Raw genomic sequence first — 24,009 nt, 5'->3', positions numbered from 1 at the left:
GACCCTTTGATCAGCAGGACACACACACACACACAGAAGTATAAAATAAAGACCGGGGCAGTGCTCAGCGTGAGTCTCTCAGTCTGGAGACTGCCCTTGCTAGCAAGAAGTTCTGTGTGTTTCTCTTCTCTGAGTCTTTACTGAAGAAGTGTTTTAGAACATTTTCCTTAACAAAGCCATATAACACTAGCCTATGAATTCTTCAAGCATAAAAAGGCACCTAACAAACCAGCACTGTGTCTACATGTGACAGGCTCAGCTTCGGCGCCTAATAAGCTCATCACTGGACCCACTTCAGTTTGCCTACCAGCCTGGCATTGGAGCGGATGATGCCGTCATTCACCTCCTACATCGTTCCCTCGCTCACCTGGAGACCGCTGGAAGCACTGTGAGAATCGTGTTCTTTGATTTCTCCAGTGCCTTCAACACCATTCTTCCCTCGGTTCTAAAGGACAAGCTGGTGAACTCTGGAGTGGACCATCACCTCACTACCTGGATCCTGGACTACCTCACCGACCGACCACAGTATGTGAGGACTCAGGGCTGTGTGTCGGACAGGGTCGTCTGCAGTACGGGGGCCCCACAGGGAACGGTTCTGGCTCCGTTCCTCTTCACCATCTACACTGCAGACTTCTCCCACAATTCCACCCAGTGCTTCCTGCAGAAGTTCTCTGATGACTCTGCAATAGTCGGCCTCATCACTGATGGGGACGACAAGGAGTACAGAGGTCTGACCCAAGACTTTGTGGACTGGTGCCAGCTGAACTACCTCCAGATCAACGCCAGTAAAACCAAGGAACTGGTGGTAGACTTCCGCAGGCACAAGCATTCTCCACTGCAACCACTGAACATCCAGGGTATGGACATTGAGGCTGTGGACAGCTACAGGTACCTTGGTGTTCATCTGAACAATAGACTGGACTGGACTCATAACTCAGACGCCCTCTACAGGAAAGGGCAGAGCAGGCTGTACCTGCTGCGGAGACTCAGGTCGTTTGGAGTGGAGGGCCCACTCCTGAAGACCTTCTATGACTCTGTGGTGGCTTCTGCTATCTTTTATGGCGTGGTCTGCTGGGGCGGCAGCATCTCTGCTGGGGACAGGAAGAGACTGAACAGGGTGATCCGAAGGGCCAGCTCTGTTCTAGGATGCCCTCTGGACCCAGTGGAGGTGGTGAGTGACAGGAGAACGGCGGCTAAGCTGTCATCCCTGTTGGACAACGTCTCCCACCCCATGCAGCAGACTGTGACAGCACTGAGCAGCTCCTTCAGTGGGAGACTGCGGCACCCACGGTGTGGGACGGAGAGATTTCGCAGGTCTTTCCTCCCCACTGCTGTCAGACTCCACAACAAAGACTTTAACTGATCAAGCACACACATCCATACATATGCAATAATACTAAGTGCAATAATCTTTCCTGGCATCGTTGTATTTTTACTCAGTTGTATATAGTATTTGTATTTGTATTCTATTTTTATCTTATTGTATATTTATTTTATTTTATTCTACTGTATATAGTATTTTATTTTATTCTATTCTGTACAGTTGTGTACTGTATTTATTCTTATTGTATTCTAATTTTTGCCTCATAACTTTTGCACTGTCCACTTCCTGCTGTGACAAAACAAATTTCCCACGTGTGGGACTAATAAAGGTTATCTTATCTTATCTTATCTATTTCCAAAGAACCAACAAAGTCAATATTAAAGAGCCATTAGACAAAACCTTGGCATGGTATCTAAGCAGGGTGTGTTCTTAACTGGACAAGTGGACGACAAAAGTGGCAGGCCTAAAACCTATCTACACCACATGAACATAGTGAAATAGAAAAAAAAAATCTGGAGAACTATTGCTCAAGACCACTTGAAAAAATTACATGACAGTCTGGCTCCTTGTTAGCGAAATATAAAGAAATGAGGGGACTTTTACACAGCTCTGTAAAAATGCTGCATCAGTTTTTTGAGGCTGATAGGAACACCCAATGTCCTGGAATCAGGCCACTGTTGAACAATTGTCAGTGAGGTTTCAAATATTTACCAAAAAGCAGCTGAAAGCAACCGTCAGTACCTTCTTGCATCACACACACACCAAAGAAAATTGGCATTTTCAAATGTAATACGAGGGAATTTTAATCATCAAACTAGTCATAAGTTATTACATCAGTTATACAGATATTAAGACATCTCATTGAATTTAGGCCAACCACTTAGGTCCCACGTTATCAAAGCAACACTACTGGCATGAGCACACGAGCCACACATTAGAGGATACAGAGAAAACAAAAGTCAATGAGATCCCGTTGTGTGTTTTAACATTTCCGATTAACTGTCCACATTTTTGAGTGAAGTGAAAACTCTGCACGTGTAGCTACGCACTGTAACACAAACAAACAAACTCACAGATGAGGATAATTAAGTAATCACCATTCACGATTTCTCTACACTGCAAAGAAAGTCTGAACAAAAAAAAAACAAAAAAAAAACAAAAAAAAAACGCTCCAGTCTTCAGGTCAGCTGTTCAGACTGTCAGCATGTCAAGCACATCTTTGATGATAGAGCTGAGATTGCACTAAGATTTGTCTTTTATTTCATTGCACTTCCCCCCCCCCCCCCCCCCCCAAAAAAAAAACATGTATCTAAACATAATACACATATCGCCAATAACACCTCTCGTGGATACAACATGGAAATGTGCTAAAAGAAAACACATTAGAAAACAATGAACAAATCAGTGGTGTAAACAAAACAATGGAAAAAAGTAATTCTGCCTATCATGTGTTAGGACGCGCCTTTCAAAGGTTCCTGTTGTTTTTCATATAAAGCTGGAGAACAAAGGAATGATTACCTCCTGAGTTCTCATCGCTTTCCTTAATATCTCTGCATGAATGAGAGCCTTCTCGATTGAGCTTCCAAACAAATAAAGCTGTTAGAGTTAATAGTACACTGCTAGACATACATGACTAATGTAAAGGTGGATGAATGTTGGGAAATTTCCCACCTTAACAAACAGTGTGTAGGGGATTGAAGGCACTGTATTCAAAAGTAGGATGACTATAGTGCAGATAGAGTTACCCCAGCTATTATTAAGGGAAAAAGCACACATCAAACACTTAATTTTTGATCGGTATTTGTCAAAGTTTTGTTTTATTCTGCTAAGATGACTCGAACACATTAAAGGGAAACCCTATTTCTACTTTCTTGTTAGAGAGTAAAAATGTCCAAGGTCTTTTTAAATATAAAAAAATTTAAATAATTGATGAATCTGTGTCTATCTGAACTACTGTCGCCTATTTCCGCAATCAAGTTTCACATTGGATGGGTGTATTGCTGACTATACAAGCACAGTGCCAAATGTGAAGTTGTTTTGGATAAGGGGCGCCTCACTTAGCTGGAAGGCAAGAATGCCACGGGAACCAAAAGGTTAAAGTAGATATGTCACAGAATGAGATATTAGAAATCTGGAAAATTTAGAGCTGAACATGCACAGTAGTGAGTCCACTCAATAGCCATGGCAAGCCAAGACACCCTTCAGAGGAAGCTCATTTCCACTGCTTGTATCCACAATCTCGTTCTTTCGGTCTTCACGCCCAGCTCTAACCATAGGTGAGGACAGAAATGTAGCATGACTAGTAAATCTACAGCTTCACCTTTACACTCATTTCTTTCTTCACCACAACAGACCGGTACAGCACCTGCATCTCTTCAGACAATATGCTAGTCCCATTCTCTAGATCTAAAGATACTTGAACTCCCCTATGGGAGAAACTACTTTCCAAAGTGGAAAGAGACCTGCACCCTTTTTCGGTTGGGAATTGTGGCCTCAAACTTGGAAGTGCCAAATGTCATCCCAGCTCCAAATCGTCCTAGCGCAATGTATGGCACTTGAAAACAAAGTGTCTGGACTTCTTTAAGTTTCCTTGAAGACTTTTCACCTCTCATCCAAGAAGCTTCTTCAGTTCTAAGAGCAAATGGTGGAGAGTTCCAGATTTTAAGCCCTATTGGGAGTGTCCCCAAGAGGGTCGTGGACCCCCTGTTGATCCTCTGCCCCACACCTTTGAAAGCAGGTGTGAGGCACAATCAGTCAATGTTTCAGGTGAACCCACTGTGAGACTAAGCCCCACCCTATCAGGTGATTTACTGAGGTCAAATGGCTCAGGATGTGAGTGGTCGTTAAGGCGTCTGGGAAGGGTTCTCAAAACTGGATTATAGATGGCAGACTGTTGGTGTCTTAAACCACCGCCTCTGTTCAAAGATGGTCGTTCACAGTGGACATAGATGCTTCCTTCGCTCTTCTTTCAAACCATCTGTCTTCTCTGTCCGAAATGTGAACATTGGCATCTTCAAAAGAGAGACCTGTGTCCTTTAAATGCAGATGAATAGCTGAGTCTTGTCTTGTCGAGGTGGCTCTTCTACTCTTCACTCTTCACCAATTGCTCTTAGAACTAGAGAAGCTTCTCGGATAAGAGGTGAGATGTTTTTAAGGAAACTTAAAGAAGTCCAGACGGTTTTCTTTCCAAGCTCCTTTAACTACAATAATTTGGATGAACTGAGAACCATCCTAGCAGAAGGTCACCACCTAATGAAGTCAGAAGGACCATATGATCTACCAAGCGATAGAAGTGATCTGGGCCCACCCAGCCAGAAACAATCTACCACTTCTGTACCTGAACTCTGGTGGAGCCCTGGTTGACCATTAATTCTCCACCCCCCAAAAAACAAACAAACATTAACTTTGATTTTATTGGAAACCTAGATATATAACTACATGTACAGAGGTGAGCCAGTTTTGGCTTTATGGTTGAATTCACTGTCAATTTGTCCTGTGCCTCTATTTTGGCTCTTCTATTTGGCAAACGCAACCGGGGTGAATGATCATACTCTATTATTGAGACCCATCTGTTATGCCTCAAATTATAGCCAAAAATGATTCCTTGATACAAATGTGAAGAAATTCAGACGATTACTCCCAAATATGTGTGGGTGAACTCGTCATCAGGGAAAAATAGTAATTTCACTTAGAGGAATTTTTTATTTTTTAAAAAAAAGCAAATGACACAGAACGGGGAACACTCTGGAACAAACACCACTTTGCACCTTCATCTTACATAAAAGATTAAATAAGCCCTCACTATTATTTTCAGTCATTTGGCCCTGAAAATTTCGTTATCAAAGTACTTCTAGCTACTTTTAAACCGGCATCAGCTGAGTTGCAACATTTACCCACAGTCTACTTCTGGAGGTTTTTCACTGCCAGTCTAATACATATAATTTCTCCCTTAATGATTACTGATAAAATAGAGATTTAAAAGCAATGTATATGCACTGACACTTTATGAAAAACACCTATGGAGACTTCATGTCATGTAAATTGACAAAAAAAAGAAGAAGCATGTAATAGCTCATTAACACCATTTCTAAACCTGATTATTATTAACTGACAGTAGACTAGACTAATATAATGTAATGTAGTCTAATATATTAAAGGGAAAGAATTAGCTTATTAAAATAATGCCAAGCATTAACTACTTAAAATGTGGGGGCGACGTTTGGCAAGGGTTAGGGTTCTATTATTTATTTATTTTTTAAAAAGAACAAAAAAGGCAAGCGTGTGGTTTATCTGAAATGAGAAAGAGGATGACTAAGTTTACTTAGCTAAGCTTCTTACAGATTTGTTATCGAATTATCTCTCTTGCATTTCTGCAACATGAATTGCACACTTCAGGAAAATATCTAACATTTTATACTTATGCTAAATTTTTACAAGGTTTTTTTTTTTATTTACCACCTTCAGATTGGAGTCCAAACATTGCACAGTAGTATAAAACAAAATAATAATAATAAAAAAAAGTATACATACACCGAATCAGTATAAGGAGTAACCTTATTGGTGCGACATGTTTCTTTTCTTCTTTTTTTTTTTGCATATGTGATATCTGTTTGTGAAGCTGTTGTGTTATTTCTGCTAAATTTTTAGAAGATGGTGGGAAAAAGCACTTTGTACTTAATACTGCCCTTTAAACAAATACTGCATAATGGTCTATTGTAATAACAGGCATCTCAAAGTTAATTTACACTTAGAAATCAAAAGCTTCTGTCTCTTCTCCTCATAAAAACCAGCTCTGATGTTTTGTTGCACAAGATTCTCTTCATTAATCCTCTCTCACGCTCAACTTTCTGTTTATGCCCCATGAAAATTCCCATTTCCAAATTTCCATCTGTTAATATTCATAAACTCCTAAGTATTGATAGCTGCTTGCGTAAACTAAACAGAAGCGAGTCAACACTTCGATCATTTTGAGCACACAAAAAGATAACGGGTTGTCTGTTTGGGGTATAAAAATAAAAAATAAAAAAAAACTCAACCTGTCAGTGAAATGTCCTCACTTGAGCAAAGAAGAACAAAAAAAAAACAACTTTTTTTTCATGCATTTATACCCAAAGTCTTTTGGAACATGCATTTTTGTAGTCTGTAAACCCTTTTAAACAAATTCAAACCTGAAAAGACCCACAGACCTGAGTGCTTTTAAAGAGGACATATTATATACCACTTTAACATGTTGATGCAGGCTTTACATGTCCCCGAAATGTTTAAGGTTCAGCTTATACCCCCAGTTTTCAACAGACGCTTTCAGTGCCTGTAGCTTTAAATTAAAAGTGCTGCTGGTGCCCAATCTCCTTTTCAGGAAGTGGTCTGTAAGACACACACGGGAGCAGCCGAAAGCACCACCCAGTGAGAGCAGTACAGCACAGTGTGCCACATAGACGTGAATGAGAGACTCTGATGTTTCTATCATTCTCAGTGTGATCATTTTACATGCAACACAAAGCAATCACAAACAACCACTGATTCGAGCTCATGATTATGAACCATGGATCAATTCAAAAACTGAAACTTTAGCAATGCAGCTTTAAAAACTGGCTCATAACTGGCGACAGGTTACAAGCCAGGTTGTAGTTTGTGTCTTCATATTTCACACTCATTTCATTGTCTGTAAACAAAAACTGAAGATTATGTAAATGAGGCCAGCTGTAGTGGGATTTTAAACGTGCTGAAATGCAGTACAGGGTGCGATGAGGAGAGATGCAAAGAGACGTAAAGGACCGAGCTGAGCTTGGACTAAAGCAGTAAAGGTGACATGAAAACACAGAAATGTACACCGGGGCAGGTCTGTTGTATTCAGGTGCATCTATTCACCAGTGGGGCCTGTATGTAACTACATGCAATATCTCTAGAGATGCTCTTTTGCCATCTTTTGTGGAAAAACAAAGTAGATATGCATAATATGTCCCCTTTAAAGATCAAAGTGTCCGACTGTGATTTATCTGACATCCCTCTCGTCATGGCCGTACCTGCTGATATGTAACTAAATAACAAAAAGCACTGTTAATGTCTCTGGGTTTGCTTCCAGGGAAGAAGAGAAGTCCTCAAAAGCAACACACTGTAATTCTATTCTCCGCAGCATTTCGTCTTGTAATACTTGCAGCCATCTGCCCGTTTAGCATTATACAACACCATGTCACTACAGCGGCCACTGAGACACCACAGCTACCAAAAACAGCTCCAGGGATGTGACAACATCTTATTTGTACACCTCAACATTAAGGATCAAAGTTATCCAACAAATAAACCGTGTTGTTTTTAGGTAGCGTTTTCTCTTGCTGCAACATGGCTTCAGAATAACATGCTGCTACATTTACAAAGTGCTCAAGATGGGGCTTCTTCACCGTGGTGCAAATTCCTCAGCTTCCTGTGAGGACAAGAGTGGAAAAAGGGCTCAGAAGACCTGGGGATGATAAAAGTTGAGAAACAGTTTGAGAATGAGCAGACCCTTAGTGAGGCATCATCTCCAACTCTATATTTTGGATTTATAGCAGTTAAGAGACCAGATATCCTTCTTTCTGCTGATTTACCCAAATACACTAAAAGGCATACCTGAATTCACTCTGTGTATATACAGCATATATAGGGATATGTATGTTTATAAGTACAGTGTTGTGCAAATGTCTTGAGCCACCTCTCACTGCTATATATTTTCCAAAAAAATTCCAGACATTTATTGAATCCTGCAAACATACACGGAAATACAGAGTTTGTACAGTTCTAACAAGTTCAGCAACAGAGCTTCAGGCCTTTTGTTCTCTTCTCTGTCAAGATGATCCCACGCTGCTTCAATAATGTTGAGGTCTGGGCTCTGAGGAGGCATTTTATTGCGATTTTTGAATCACTTATTGCTAAAAGATGAAGCTGTTACCAATCAGACACTTTCTAGATGGTATATCATGGTGAATCAATATCTGACAATACTTATTATATTTGTTTCATCACAAATCCCACAAACCAAGGCAGCAACTCCCCCGTGTTTTACAGATGGCTGTAGACACTCACTGTTGGACCTCTTCTGACCGCCACCATACATGTTGATAATAAGTTTTAAATGTGGATCCCCTGCTCTGTGATCAGAATTTACACCAAAAATACAGAATCTGAATTCCTTTGTTTATAAGACCTGTTGCCACTGATTTTCACTCCAGCTCCTGTGTAATTACACACACCTCAGCCACTTCAGATAACAGGAGATGAAGTCCAGATGCAACTTTTAGGTCCATTTTTTCACGTTTTTGAGGCCTGCCAGGTCGTCTTTATCCAGGTTCCTTAATTTTTTTTTAGGACACACTGCACACCATGTGGAGATGTGCCAAATTTAAAGCTAATAGCTCTGTGTTGTGTAACTGTCTTATGTTTGGATTTGGGGTGTTTTTTTATAGATTCAACTCAAGGAAATGGGAACAAATAATCTTCGTGACAGGCTCCTAATAACAAAGTGCCTAAAGATACAATTTAAAATTAAACAACAAACATTAAACAAATTTCCTCTGAAAATGGTCAGGTACGAGGACTGGACTCAAAATGAGGCCAGAGAACTATTGCTAAAGATCACTTTTAAAAAATTCAAAAACATCAGTCTCAAAAGTTTTGCACAGTAATGAAGCAAAGTGTAAAGATTCCAACCTCTCTTTATCTCAAAGTGCTCTCGTCTCTGCCTCAATCTTCCTCTCTCCGTGAAGGGTGTCGGGGTCAGCCGGGGCCACCGTCTGTCTCACTGCAATCTCAGGGCCTCCGCCATAAATTCCCAACAAGTACTGCCAAGTCTCCTCTGAGATCTGACCATAGTCTGCACCTGTGGTGAAAAAACACGCAATGTCTAAAAACAGTACATTGATTTTCTACCTTTATGTCCTTTTCAACCTCCTCAGACTTACCTTGCTTTAGCTGTATATGTCCTCCTTTCATAACACCGATTTTACTGTTGTCGATGGGACCGGGTGGCTCTGGGAAAAGGAAAGTATAAAAGTATTTGGTAAAGAGAGAAAGATGGGAACTCGAATGCGCTGCTACTCATCGTACCATTGTCTTTGCCCTTCACAAAGCTCTCCCACTCTCTGAACCACTGCATGCTGATACACAGGATCACTGTTGGAGCCTCCTCAGCTTGAAACTCTTTGTTCAGCTACACACAAGAGAAAAAAAAAGTTCATTCAACACAAAGACACTTTAGCACAAAGGTAAACTTTTGCATAACACACACGTTTACCTTGATGAAGGTGTCAATTTCTGTTTTTCTGCGTTTAGCTAGAGCTTCAATCTCCACCTGACAGATTGCACACATGTAGAGGTGGTTGACTGCTGGGCCACCTCCGAAGCTGAAAGCAGAAAAAATCCGTAACAGAGAGATTAACACATGATTTGATAAGGAAGTATAAGGCCTTTTTGTTGGTCTTTACATCAATGCTGAGATGCATGTCATCTTTAAATGGGTGCTGCTGCCTAATATAATCAAAGTGGTCAACAATGTTGCTACATGACATAACCATTCAGCTCTTATGCCGAGTGACAGTTTTGGTCATTTTGATTCTAAACAGCAGCAGCGTCTGGTTTCTTTTTTAATACAGACAAAAGTACTGAGTGACACCTCTTCAACCTTTTTCAGGTATAAAAATCAAGCACCTAACCACGCAGCTTGACTTTACACACGTTGGTGAAAGAGTGGGTCATTCTAAAGCGCTCAGTGAATTCAAGTGTGGTGCTGTAATACAGCCGTTGGAACAAGTCAGTTTGCGACATTTCCTTCCTCCTAGCTCAACCTCCTTGTTCTAAGTGCTATTACTGCAAAGCAGAAGTGCTTGGCACCAAAGCAACTCAGCCACAAAGTGACTGTCACTTTTGTGTGTCTGATTTCAAGAGTGCTGGTCGAGATCTGTGTAAATAGTTTTGTAAATCAGACAACTTGTTCTGTTTCACTGTATATACTGAACACTACAGGAGTGAGAAGCCTTTAATCATTAAAACCTCTTTTCTCTTGTTTACTGGATAGGGGTTTAGGTGAGCAAATTGTCTTTTGTTTGACTCTTAATTTGGTCAGGGAAGATTAGGGACCTTTGGAGATCTTTTGTTTGTTTCATTGCCATAGCTCACTGCTGAAGTCAATAAATAGCTGCATAGCATTTGCAATTGCTCTGTGTTTTGGCTCTTTCTTGGGTGGAGTTGGAGTGGGGAAATCACATTTCTTGTTACGCCCAGGTTATCCCAGGCCAAGGTCGTAACATAGTCATACTGAGGTTTGTTTGGCAGCATGGAGCACGTTTACCTGTTGTAAAGGTATTCCCACACGTTCTGGGGAACAATCACAACCAGATCATCTATGTAGTGGTATTTATTAGGAGGGATCCCTGCACAGAGATGAAACACGTTAATAAAGACAGTGCAGGCATGTTTTTCTAATCAAGACAAGTCAGTGGACGACTTAATAAAAATATTTATACCAAGCTGCAGGCTGAGCCATGAAAGTAAAGCGAGCAATTCTGATTTTAAAGAAGAGACTTATTAACCACACATACCGCCATGTTGACAAAGAAACGTGTGGTTGCTGATGGGGCCTGGCTCAGCGAAGGTGTTGAACTTGTTGAGCCATTCTCTGGAGATGTAAAACTGCAGCAGGCTGGGCTCCTTCATATTGGCCAGAGCCACCACCTTCTGCCTCTCTCTCACAGCCTCCTCGCTACTTTTCCTGCACGAGTACAATAGAAATAAATCACTTAACACATCTTGGACGAATTAGCGTAGAGTCTATGTAAATGACGCCTTTGCTCACCTATAGAACAACACATAAGCCTCTGCGTTCTGCACCACCGTCTCATGGACTTCGGTAACATACTGGTCATCAAACTCATACCACTGGCCGTTGATTACATTCTGACAGTAAGCTATGTAGTGCCCACCTGCACCCATAAACAGCATGACAAAACATATTAGAGACAGATGCTAATCGGATATGTGTTTTGCTCGCTCTGTGAGAAATATTGCCCACGGGGGAAATAATATATCAACAGGAAACTTTGTGGTCTCATACTTCCTGCAGTGCCATGGTGGCAAATGACTGACAGCAAGTCGTAAGTGGTAACTTGCGATGGACTCTCTTTAGCCAGGAAAGGTCGCATGTCGAGGCCCTCGAGCGGGAAGGACACGTGGCTGCTTATCTTGAACGAATACATGACCTCGTGCCGAAAACGTTTCAGGTGAATGCACAGAATCTATGCAGCAAATACAGGACAAAACAAGGAAATTAAAGATGGCATTATGCAGCAGATTGCAAATGAAACCGATGTGTTATCTACTGAAAGAAAGTGCTGAGCTAAAAAAAAAAAAAAAAGTAAAAAGAAAAAAGAAAAGAAAACCGCACCTCTGGAAGTCTAAGCACTTTGCAGTATTTGACACCATTTCTCAACCTGTAGAAAAGAAAACACTGTGTGAATAAATGCATACAAGTACTCTCCTTTTAAATCAAGGATATATATTTCAAGCATTTAATTTGACGCACTTTTTACATCTCTCACAGCTGTACATGTTATCCCCTGGGAAAAAACAAAGAAAATGAATGGAAATTGAAATTCTGACATATAAACTATGCTAGTATTGGAGCATTATTAGAGCACCAATTACCTTTGAGTTCATCTGCAGCAAAAAAAGCAGCAAGGCAGTCCTCTAGTGTTACCATGGGCCCCCAAAACCAACTGGGGATACATGAGACTACAAACCTGCACAACACAAACACAAATACTCATAACAAAAAAAAACCAAAGCAAGCTGGAGAAATATTAGCTTTAAAAGGCAACTCTAAACTTCAGCGCAGTTGATCACATAGTGAAAATGTTTCCCCTTTTTCAATTAGTCATTTTTAATTATTCTTACTAATAAGCCTGAATATTCTTTAAGCTTGATTCTCAGACAAAACAAAGTGAGTTAGAGGATGGACTGATGTGAAAGTTAGAACATCTGGAAAACTGCAATTCCTTGAAATGGCCGTTTGGGGCTGGCTCCAAAAGCGAGTCAAAATTATATTTATTGTATTAAGAATTAAGGTTATTGGGGGCGTGACTTAATAACTGGAAATCTTAAGGTTACAGATGTCCGCTATAATCACTAGAGTCTTTGCAAAGACTCCACCAGAGCTAATTAAAGCTAACTGAAGTCACTCGCCCTTTCTGAGGCGACTTTGGGTTAATTTGATAAGAATTACCTGCCAATAACTAAAAAATGGAGTAACAATTCATCCAAAAGCACTCATATAAATAATTATAAATCACTCAAGTGTTTTCCATTGTAACCACCAAATTTCCATTGGAGAATAGCTTCAAATCATAATGTAATTTTGTTGCTTTTATTTTGAAGGCGGATGTCTGTTTTTTAAGTAGTTTTTAAAAATGACTTTGACTTCTAAGAATTTATTTACTGAAGTTGGAGGTAAAGTTGTATGTTTAGTTTGTGTAGAGCAGATTAGTGTGATTCACCACTGAATCACCACGATGAAAATATGAATACAAGATGAAACACGTAGACTTGAAGAACTTGACTGTTTTAGAGAGTGAAAGTTTTAAACATCCACGTATGGGGTGGTCAAGACCAGCTTTGTGAGTTCCCACAAAAACAACTGAAAAACAGTAAAAATATTCTCAGTAAGAATATTTTTACTTTTTGGGCCGGACTAACACACCTTGATAAAACAGCATTTGAAAATGTGCAAACTGTTAACAGGAAGGAACGAGGACATTTCGGGGAAATCTAAAGCTTCGGCTGAAAACAAAGCAGACAATTTTGACTTTTTCTCCTTGCCACCGGATGAGAAATGTGATATCTGCAACACAGCCCAATATAAGTCTATGTACACGTGAAACAAGAGAGTTTGACATCATGGAGGAGCTGGAGTGATTCGTCCATGACGGTAACCGCATGCTTGGATAGGCTGGAGCTGAAACGGCACAAACTGGCAGGTGTTACAACGAATGGCTGTCTAAATCTGAAGAAAGATAAAGTGACTGAAATGAACACAGAACTGAAATTGATGTTTTTGCACTGAATTATACACCAGGAAGTGTTGTGTAAGTCATTGCTAAAAATGAACCATGTTGCAAGAGCAAAAGCACCGAATCATTAGTATTTCACATCATCATCACTGCTGGATCTTTATTGCTCTCTCATAGAGGAGAGATTTCCGTGTATCAGAAGACGCTCTTTGGCTCTACCTTCATATGTCAATAAATATGCTTAGTGACTAAGTTTAACAAATCCCCTCTCAGTGATGATCACCTGTCTGCTGTCCTTCATATTTCTACCTGCAGCGCTCCACAACAGTCCCGGTTTCTCATGGGGAAAAAGCTGACCCCTGTGTTAGCTGATAACAGCATTGTCAAAACACGGCCACTTCTGTTTCCATAATATCAAGATTGCAACAGCCGTGAAGGTAAAAGTCAAAGCTTTGAAACAAGACTTCATAAACTAGTCTGTGCCATCACAGCAGAGTAGTAATGTGAACATGAATTTTTGAGCTATGATGACGCAAACAAAGCGTAGGAGTATGACCTTATAGGTCAGATCTTATCTGCACTCCTTCCTGAGGGAGATATCTGGCTCTTTAGTCTCCGGATGCTCTGCCTGTATAGTGCCAACATACGTGCACAGGTAGTTTGATGGTGATTTTTGGAAAAATACACTTACCAATGAGACCGAACCAAAAGAGTACCGTAATTGTCGGGCTATAAGCCGCTACTTTTTGCACAAGCGTTGAACCCTGCCGCTTTTAGTCAGGTGATTCTATGGATTATCCATGAGTTTTGTCATATCATAAGACGATTTTTTTGTTTGTTCCGCTGTTGTACGGCACTACGTTGCCTGGCGGAAGGGCATATGATCAGACACACAGTATCGGGGTTCAAGAGTGGTATGTTGGTCACATGTCCATCCGCCAGGCAACGTAGTGCCGTACGAAGTAGCGCGAAAAACAAAATTCAAAGTAGCGCTACGCGTTCAGTGGGAGGCGTGGATGACGAGCGGCGATAAACTTGCGAAAAGCAAGTTATGCTCAACTCCACCGGTGGATTCTGACAGCGTGGAAAAGTGTGAAAACATCCACGATCACCAACGGATTTCGAAGGGCTGGACTGCTGCATGATGAAGAGGAGGACACCGCCACGGCCCTTCAGAGGGTGTTCGACTCTGACACTGACAACGAGGATTTCTTTGGTTTTGAAAGTGACAACGAAGGAGAGAAGCGGAGAGTGGATGACGAAGCCACCCTGAGCCTGTTCGTATCCGACACTGGAGGAGAGGACTTTGGTGGTTTTAGTGCGCAGGAAGAAGAGAAAGATGGTGAATGACTGACTTTTCTTCTTGTTAAAGCCGTGTCACTGCACCTGAGCCTAAAAGGTAGGCCGAATCTATTTTTCTGGTGTGCTGTAGGTTATTGTTATGTACTACATTTGTTACTCATTTATGAAGCACAGCACATGTTTCGTACTTGTAATTACCGCTACTTGTACATATACCTAAAAAGTTATGCAAATATGTACCCATAACTTGTTTTTCAAAATATTAATAAAAGTGATGTCTCCAAACAGCCATCTCTTTCCTGACAATTCCCTTTGTGTATATTCTCTTACATATGATAAGTCAACATTGAAACACCTGCGGCTTTTAGTCAGGTGCGGCTAATGTATGTACAAAACAGGATTTTCCCCTGATTTTAGCTTGTGCGGCTAATACTTAACACACTGTTTGCTGCTATAACTACACATGTTTCTTTTTCAGCTATTTATTTATGAGTGACTTATGTATGTATGTATGTATATATATATGTATATATTGTACTATTCTTAGTTAGTGTATTGTCTGTCTTGTCTTAATGTTGGTTTATAATGGAGCACTGTAACAAAAAATAATTTCCCCCAGGGATCAATAAAGTATTCTGATTCTGATTCTGATATTCAGGTGCGCTTTGTAGTCCGGGAAATACAGTAATGTTTTAAGCCAAAAAACAAAAACAGTAATGAGTTCAAAGATGCTCTAAGTCAGCAGAATTTTTTAAAAAGAGAATAAATCTGGGTTAAACAATAAAAGCCCTCTTCCACCATTGCTTGAGTGTTATTATGAAATCAAAGGAGTAGCTTTTAAAGGGAACCCCGGCTATTAACACATGTTTGCGCTAAAATATGCACTGTGCTTCCAATAACATATATGTGGTATTAAAATACGCCAAATGTTTTCCTTTTAGGCACATTTTATACAAAACCGATTTACCAGTAGGCCGCCATTGTTATTTACTTCTCAGTGCACTCTGGGTCTCTGTCGGGGATGCATAATTTGGCACGACACCATTGCCATTGGCAAGCAGTAGCTGCATAGACACCAGTAGTTTTCCCTCACTTTCACATCCTCGTGTGACGGATTGTTTTCATCTTCATCTAAACTAAGTATTGGTTGACTATTTTCATCCTCTCTCAGATTGTTCTGGTTCAAACTGGAAAGGTTGAACAGAACCCATTTCCAGGGGACTGCTAACTGTTAACTCGATGCGGTGCAACCGTGTGACGTCACTATCCAGAGTATTTTTGCTGAAAAGTGTAAGTGTAGTGCTTTTCAGAGCCACCTTAAGTTTACCAAATCTGTCCAACCAATGAGTAACTGAGTGACTCTAGATGGCCTCTCTACATGTCCTACACACAAACTTTATCTGTTTATCAGCACATTTTCAGAAAAAAATGTGATAAATCATTGAAGGAAGTTATCTATGAGGCATCACCTGCAATACACTTCCTCTAACTAGCAAAGTGATTGCTAGTTAGAGGAAATAAACTATTCATTTTTTAGATCTATTTAGTTTATAGATCTGGCATAGCACATGCGTTCATCTTCATCATCAAACACACAGACACGTGTTGCAGCACCTACTGAAAAGACTAGCTAAATAAGAAGCTTTTGTAGTTTTATGATTCGTTTTCAGGAAATACACAAAGACTTTGAAAAAAACCGACAGGCCAAGCAAGTTTCTACTCGCTGTTAATTCTGTAAAAATGTTACCTTGCAGGCATATAGAAAGCTTATCTAACTATATCTGAAGTTACAGGAAACTAAAGTCAGAAACATACCAGATTAAAAGTATATCGGTAACATCAGCAGTCAACATTATGCACAACTAAGGTTCAAACATGCAAACGTCGTCTCAGCCTTTTTCAATTATATTTCATTCACTGACCGCCGTATGGAGTCCATGATGTAGGAGATCCACCCCTGCGAGCCGTAAGTGTCAGGGCACACACCAGTCTTCACCGGCAGGTTCTGATGGATGGATGAATGGAGCTTTGCTAGGTCTTCTTTACCAGGAATAGGGAGGGATAAGTCCTGGAAGGTTTCCACTGTAGTTGAGACCTGTACCAAATTCAGAGAACCAGTTTAAACAGCATACCTCTAGCAGTAAAAGAGCAATTATGAATGTGTTTTAATCACTCTAATTACACAAAAAAGTCTGTATAATACTGAAATGAAATAATTGCACAAGTCACTTCATTTCATTTAAACCTGCTTTGATAGGAAATGTAATATAATTTAACAAATAAACATATTTTATCAAGCGTATACTCTACCTCCCCCTTGTGTTCAAATATGTGAAGTGCATCTTACCCTGTCACAGGTCAAACACTGGACTAGACTGAGGATCGAACCATCAAAGATGTCCGAGATCACACTGCGATAGTGAGACTGTTTTTTCTTCCTGGCACTGAGCAGCAGCTGAGCTGGAAGACACATGATGGGAGGGAGGGCTGGCTTCAGAAGACAAAGGCAGAGAGCATCTCAAAGAGTGCCACCTTAACTAACATCTTTGTAACTGTGTATACTCAAACTGAAAATGACTTTCAGATACTATTCATCAGCTACACATACCTTTTAATGCCTGCCACTAATTCATTCATCCTTCACTTGTCCAGTTTTCTCATTTTTTAAAGGCCACACTGCACACCATGATGAGACATCCCAAGTTTTCAGCTAATATGTGTCAAAGTACTACTTTATGCCTATCAAACTGTGTTATCATTGACATTTTAAATTCAGCCAAAGAAATGGGAATAAATTATGTGGTTTTTTTTCAACCGACTGACGGTTTGAATGATACACGAGTCACGTGAGCCTCCACAGTCACCTGACCTAAACCTTGGAGTGAAAATGAGTGTAAAAGCAGCCAACATCTCCAAAAATAAAAAACTTAGAAAGACTCAAGAACTCCACTTTGGACAGTGTGATTCTACAGGCAAAGACTCGCCTGCTTCATATGTGAAACATTAAGAAGCATCCTATGTTGTTTACTTACAGTTCTGTACATGCGACTACCACGGTAGTGCGGTAAAAATGTGTTTTACCGAGGCAAATGTTTCTCAACCTGGGGACTCTGTTAAAATTGTGAAGCATCTTGAGCAGTCTATGAGAAATTTTCTCACCTTTTTTGAAGGAGTATGCAGGTCCTGAAGAGCGGAGAGGGCTGGACCGGGGGGGACTGGAGGACAGTTTGGGATGCAGCTCTTGAAGGGTGCGCACAGGACTGCAGGGAGTGGACTGGGGCTGGGTCATCGATGCTTCATTGTCTGGCTCTAGAAAACATCACAGTGGAAACACAAACTTAATGATAACTGATGATATTCTACAATACATAACTGAATAATCCAATATATAAATATATAGATATATAAATATATAAAATCACTGTATTCCTGCTGGTCTTGTACCTGAGCTGTTGTTGCTCGGGACTTGACTTTGCCCTGTGTTAGACGTCTGATGGTTTTCCTGACTTTGGACCTCTGTGTTTGGGGCTGCAGGCTCCTCTTCATCCTCCGCCCTCCTTTCTGGAAACCCTTCCTCAACTGCTGTGTCCACATCAGCATCTTCATCCATCTCTTGTGAGCCTCCATGGAGCGGGGAGCCGGGTAACCTCCTTTCTTTAAGCCTCTCCTTCTCAGAGATCACTGTACCACTACTGACGTCCCCCATTCCACCTGCCGGTGACCGTATCCCATCACACTCATCCTGGATGAGCAGCTCGCTGTCACCCACCCCTCCTCCCTCCCCTCGGTCACTACTGGAGCCAGAGTCACAGGAGAGGAACTCATCCTCAGAGGGGGAGCGGTCTCCGTCTCTTCTGTCCTCCCCGTCGCTCCCGTCGTAGCCCACGCTACACTCCGACAGAGGCTCCTTCAGCTCTTCGTGTAGCTGGTCCATCAGACAGCGCAAGAACTCCTGAGTGTCCTGGACAACACAGAAACCTTATATTAACTGCATGGATAGGGCCGCATTCACAGAGAACATTTGTAAATGGACAATAGATAAACACAAATATTGCAAGCAAAAAGACAGAAACATTGGAGTAACAAGAAATCGGTTTGCACATTAGCGAGATACCATGTGCCGATCACAGCCACTGCGTAAACAGACAAATCAAACATTAACTAAGCCACCGAGAAAATATGGAAAAAATAACAAGAAACTGGATTGGAGATATCTCGATACTGTGTGACTGTCTGCATTTTCTCTTTAAATAGGATCAGACAAACTAAAATACTAAGTCTGACTTGAAGTTTATCCTTAGACGTGCCATGAAACATAACTGGGTAAAAATGAAGCCCTCGGTCTTTTCAGTATTCAAATATGAAGGATACAGAACAACAGAAGTAAAGCCTGTGTTATTCCAAGGAGCAGTTATCTTTCAGATTAAGCAGCCTCTCAGAAGGGAAAGGGAAATTCAATTCCTGTCTTTATGTTAAAAGAAAAAAAATCCATTTCCTATTACTTTGTCTAGTTCCCCCTCCAGACAAATGGCATTTGACGGAAGGCTTGTAGTCTAACAATGAAAGTGATTAAAGATAAAGGAAAACAGGAATTAACACTAATGTGGATTTCTCTTTGTCAAAGGCCAATCAACCATGTTTGTGTACTTGCTTTAACTGCCACAAGGGGGAGACAAACTGCAGATTTAAAACAGAGTCAAAAATAATGGACTGCACTTTAAAATACACAACCGAGTAATCTTGTGAAAAGCATTTTTTGCAAATCCAAGGGTTTAATGATATAAAATCCAATAAAAGGACAGTGTCAAGATGCTGTTGAAGCATGCCGGGCGGACAGCCCTACCTGCTGAGCGTAACCACGAAACATGGGGTTCACCAGTTTGATGCCGTGGGACAGGCTGGTAGGGACAACATAGCTGGGCCTGAGAGGGGAGCAGTAATAAGAGACATGCAATTATGTTTTCATTTTAATGACTAAACACTAGTTTGTTGTCCAGTTTACATACAATCACTGTGATGCTTTAATTACCGTTTTTTATGCCAGAGTTCTGAGATGAGTTTCTGGTAGCTCTTACACAAAGCAGGCTTCTTGTCAGTCCTTACCAATCCACCGCAGTCCAGAAAAAACTGAGTGAGAGGAGGGCTAATGAGGGGGCAGAGGGACAGCTGAGGTTAAAGCACCTCTAACATTAGTAGTAGATGTAAAACAAAAGAGAAGCTTTATTGTTTGACTGAAATATGTCCAATGATTAACCTGATTAAAACCAAAACAAACATTAAAGTTGTTCTACATTTTAGGAGGAAAAGCACGCACCAGTTGGACAGGGCTTGAAGAGCTGCGTTCATGTAGCAGGAATTTCCAATGTTTTTCATTCCTGTCAACCCTACAAACAAAGATCCAAAAAAAGATCACCAATCATGAAACACTTTATCCTCTCAGAAAGCGTTCAAACTAAACATCTTAGACATAAAGACTGCTGTACAAGTCAGAGAGAAAAGAAAAACCTTCAAGGCCTGAATAAAAAGAAACCAGGGCAACTTTGACCACCAGTCTAGAAATGTTTGAAGCTGATCAAGCATGCATGCATATATACCTCTGGGTTTAAGCTCATCCTCTTCTGACTCTGAGCCTTCTTCTTCGGCCACAGCAATCGGTACCGCTTTGAGTGGGTGACCAACTGTCTGGGGAGAGGTTTCCTAGAAAGAGAATAAACAAATATTATAAGCATCTTGTGTGTGTGTGTGTGTGTGTATTTCTTGTTCTTATGTTAAAATGTAAATTCCACTAGTAAGACACTTAACATAAAAACATGAGCTGGGTTGAACTCATACCTGCTCTGTAGCTTTACAGAGGTGTGCTGCAGCAGCTACGGGCACCAGGGCCGGCCTGTGCTCCAGAAACACCTCTCGCTCACACACATAACACCAGATCCTGAACGTTGTCAGATTCACGGTAAGGTTGTGCTTCTTAGCCTAAAAAGGAAGCACACAATCTGCTTATAGACTACTAATTTTAAAAAAGGGGCTTGCAAATAAATTTTGTATGAAAGGGCCGTACCTGTGCATGCAGGGTGCTGTGATCAGAGTAGGACTCTCCGCACCCGACATACGGGCAGTCATTCTGCAAATCAGACACAATGTAAGATAGGATCTCCTTCCTTTTTGCTTCTCTGTTCAGAATCCAAAAATCAATCAACACCCTTTATCGCTTTCCTGAACTGAAGAGGAACTGCATTTTTAAGCACATTTATACTCCACGCTAACATTAATTATACAGCATTCACCTGGCCCTCCAGTCTCTGATGATATATGCTAAGCGCAGTGTTGGCTTAGAAGTTAAGCCACCTTTTAGCTTTATAGCTAACTATTTGAGATAATAACGTAAGGTATTTAACAGGATCTAAGTCCTAACCTTACCTGTAGACAGGCCCACAGGTTTGGACCACCAGCTCCACATGACTGACAAGTTCCCTACAGGCAATATTAACACAACATAGTAAAGAAGAAGAAGTTTATATGCATGGATATTACATGAGCACAACACAGCTGAAGTGCTTATTTCAGTCGCCATCCACAACAGGGTATATTTTACATCTGACAGCAGCTTCACTGTATGAAAAGCGCACCTTAGACTTCTGCAGAAGGTCCTCCTTTGTCACCTCGCCTATTGAATCGAGGTGGAGGCAAACGTCTTGTTCAGCCATAGTTACCAACTATCTTCTTCTGGTGGACGTCTGCAAACGTGACAGGCCATTAATAGCAATAAAGTCTTCAGAAAGGGGCTGCTGTAAGCTAACGCTAGCTCCATCACCTCAACACCAAATACACAGACAGACATCGCACTCACCTCGTCTCTGGCTGATAGCTCAAAAGCAGATGCAGCAGCAGCTGTAGTCTGTCATTACCGCGAAGACAACAAGCCCCTAAACAGAAGCTGTCAACCCTGCAAAGGTAAAGGCCTTCTGTTTACCCACCAAAGCTCACGAAACATCTCCTGGCCCGCAGCGACGTGCTTTACAAAGGGCTCACAAACAGGAGCGGCTACCGCGACCCGAAATCTTACTTTTCATGTCCGTGCAAACAGCTCGTGCTGAATGCGAGCAGGTGACAGTATGCTAGCAAGACACCGAGGAGGTGACGCGATATCCCGGCAAACCATCCCCAAACAACCTCCCCCCCCGCGCCACCTCCATCTGCAGAGAGGCCCGGCACGGCACGCACGACCACTGGGGACGACGTCAGGCTGAAGGAGGAGACGTCAGCCCCGGCCACCGTTAGGTCAGCACATGCAAATTCAGTTCCGCTGATGAAAATGAAGGCTCTCTTCTTTTTTAATAATAGATCTGTTTCCTGATTAACATTTGATTCATAACTATTTTATTTGTATATATAGATACATTCAGATTCATAAACCGCAAAGTGCGCTTCGATTTCGTAAAAGTCCCTATTTACGGAAGTGACATAATACTGTACGTATGTCAGAGGTACGTAAGTTAAATGGGTCCCTCGAGTCCATCGGTTGACTGTTTACAGTGCCGTGAAAAAACGAGTGTGTCTCCTTCCCCATTTGTCTTTTCTTGTTTAGTTTAGTTTTTCTTGTTTGATTGTTTGGTTTTGTTTTGTTCTTTTGTTTTTTGTACGGGGCTCATATTTGTCACATTTTCTTTTCACAATTTCAGACAATTTAAATGAAGCTAGAGTAATGTTTGGCCTCTGGCATTCAAAGATTTCTTTACACAGATTATGAGTGGAGATAGGTTCAGGCACTAAGTAATATATGAACATATATACAATATTTTTTGTATAGATACAAAAAAATAAACAAATAAGTAGATTAAAATAACATACATGAAATTCACCTAGGACCTGCACAAAATATAATTTTACAGGTTTACCATATTTGACCCACTTATCCCACAGTTTTAATCAAAATCATTTTTCTTAAGAGAAAGAAAGTAGTCCTTTCCGTAGTATAAATGTCACGTGAGTGCTTTTTTCTATGCAGCTGTCAGGACACCAAATATATATTCATCAGGGCATCTTAGCCGAAATTATCAAGCAAATGTTAATGTTATGCAGTGAAATCCCAAAATAAATATAAAATGTAGTACTTAAATGATGTTTTAAAAGTGAGTCTGGGGAAGGGGACAGCAGTCCCAACAACAGTGTCACGGTTTGGCAGAAGTAGGACCCAAATGCAGGACTTTCTGAATGTAGACAATGTGTTTATTTACAGCAAAGAATACCAACAAAAGTACTAATAATTCACAGTGTGTGAGTTCTCTGTGCGACAGTTCCTCAATTCCCATGCAGTGATTTTCCTCCGTGGTCCACGGTAAATGTTCCTCTATCCTCTGAGTCTATGTACATAGGTGCCCAGCTCCCGCCACACGTTTCTGCAATCCTCCTGGAAACAAGAGACACTTCAGTTAGTACATCTTCACCTTATGAGCAGGAGAACTGTGTTCCTAATACAACCAACCTGCGCCTAGCACTGCTCCGCTACTCTCTTAAGTAGTGCTTCCTTGACAAGGCTGATCAGTAATAGGTGATATTTCCACTGCACAAGACACTTACAAATGTGGATTGCACAACACTGGACATTATATTTCTTCATTTCCATTTAATACTTGTACGGCTGCTGTTATTGTATATATATATTTATATTTCTTCATACATTCTCATATATTTCTATACTGTGTATTGTGTATTTTGTTGTACAGTTATTTTCTTTTCAATTTTAACTTATATATTTTATCTTATTCTTTCCCAGTTAAATTTACCCTTCATTCTAATTTGTGTTGTACAGTTATTTCATTTTTAACTTTAATTTTTATATTTTATTTTATTTTATTCCTTCCTAGTTAAATTTATCCTTTTTAATTTTCGTATTTATTTCCTATCTTATTCATAGCCTTTTCTTTTTTTCTTTAGGTCATGAGCAGTTGTGTAAGCATTTTACTGCATATCGTACTGTGTATGACTGTGTATGTGACAAATAAAATTTGAATTTGATTTGATTTGATTTGAATGTGATTACTCCAGGTGTGGCTGGCTCTAAGGCGGGAAGACTCTCAAGGCCTGGTGTGGCAGCAAAACCCGAACATCACAGCACACACACCCTTACATGTACACAGGGAAACGAGGGACCAGGAGCAGACAATACCAAACAAACAACAATAGACAATCCTGAGAATCTGATAGACCGTTTTTTGGTAAACCCAATATTGCTACAAAAACTTCAAAGTAGAAGACACGTCTTGGGTCTGTGAGAGTGGGGACGGAAGAAGACCATTTTGAGACAGATTTTATGGCAACGGACCTTGGAACGGTATCAACGATGAATAGATT

The 24,009-nt window shown here is 40.7% G+C and overlaps 1 protein-coding gene across 1 annotated transcript; it reads right to left on the bottom strand.

Moving 5' to 3' along the window:
* Window positions 1–2,802: 2,802 nt before the first annotated feature.
* On the bottom strand, window positions 2,803–22,097 carry usp20 (ubiquitin specific peptidase 20). Its single transcript, XM_085280033.1, has 26 exons — window positions 21,722–22,097; window positions 21,506–21,601; window positions 21,285–21,392; window positions 21,076–21,129; window positions 20,717–20,779; window positions 20,491–20,631; window positions 20,253–20,355; window positions 19,973–20,042; window positions 19,688–19,801; window positions 19,502–19,580; window positions 18,103–18,619; window positions 17,818–17,967; window positions 17,006–17,118; window positions 16,581–16,753; window positions 11,996–12,090; window positions 11,874–11,907; window positions 11,736–11,781; window positions 11,406–11,586; window positions 11,148–11,274; window positions 10,894–11,063; window positions 10,644–10,725; window positions 9,591–9,699; window positions 9,404–9,506; window positions 9,259–9,327; window positions 9,008–9,176; window positions 2,803–7,781 (listed from the first exon to the last, which is right to left on the bottom strand). The coding sequence occupies exons 3-25, from the start codon at window positions 21,360–21,362 to the stop codon at window positions 9,019–9,021; spliced, it is 2,829 nt and encodes a 942-aa protein (XP_085136159.1). The 5' UTR covers window positions 21,363–21,392; window positions 21,506–21,601; window positions 21,722–22,097; the 3' UTR covers window positions 2,803–7,781; window positions 9,008–9,018.
* Between the last annotated feature and the right edge of the window lie 1,912 nt (window positions 22,098–24,009).

Source organism: Mchenga conophoros, linkage group LG7 (assembly GCF_057382185.1).
Source record: "Mchenga conophoros isolate Kocher_MC1m ecotype Shallow Benthic linkage group LG7, M_conophoros_male_GT1.1, whole genome shotgun sequence".
Classification (NCBI taxonomy): domain Eukaryota; kingdom Metazoa; phylum Chordata; class Actinopteri; order Cichliformes; family Cichlidae; genus Mchenga; species Mchenga conophoros.
This window is presented reverse-complemented; position numbering and strand designations above follow the sequence as displayed.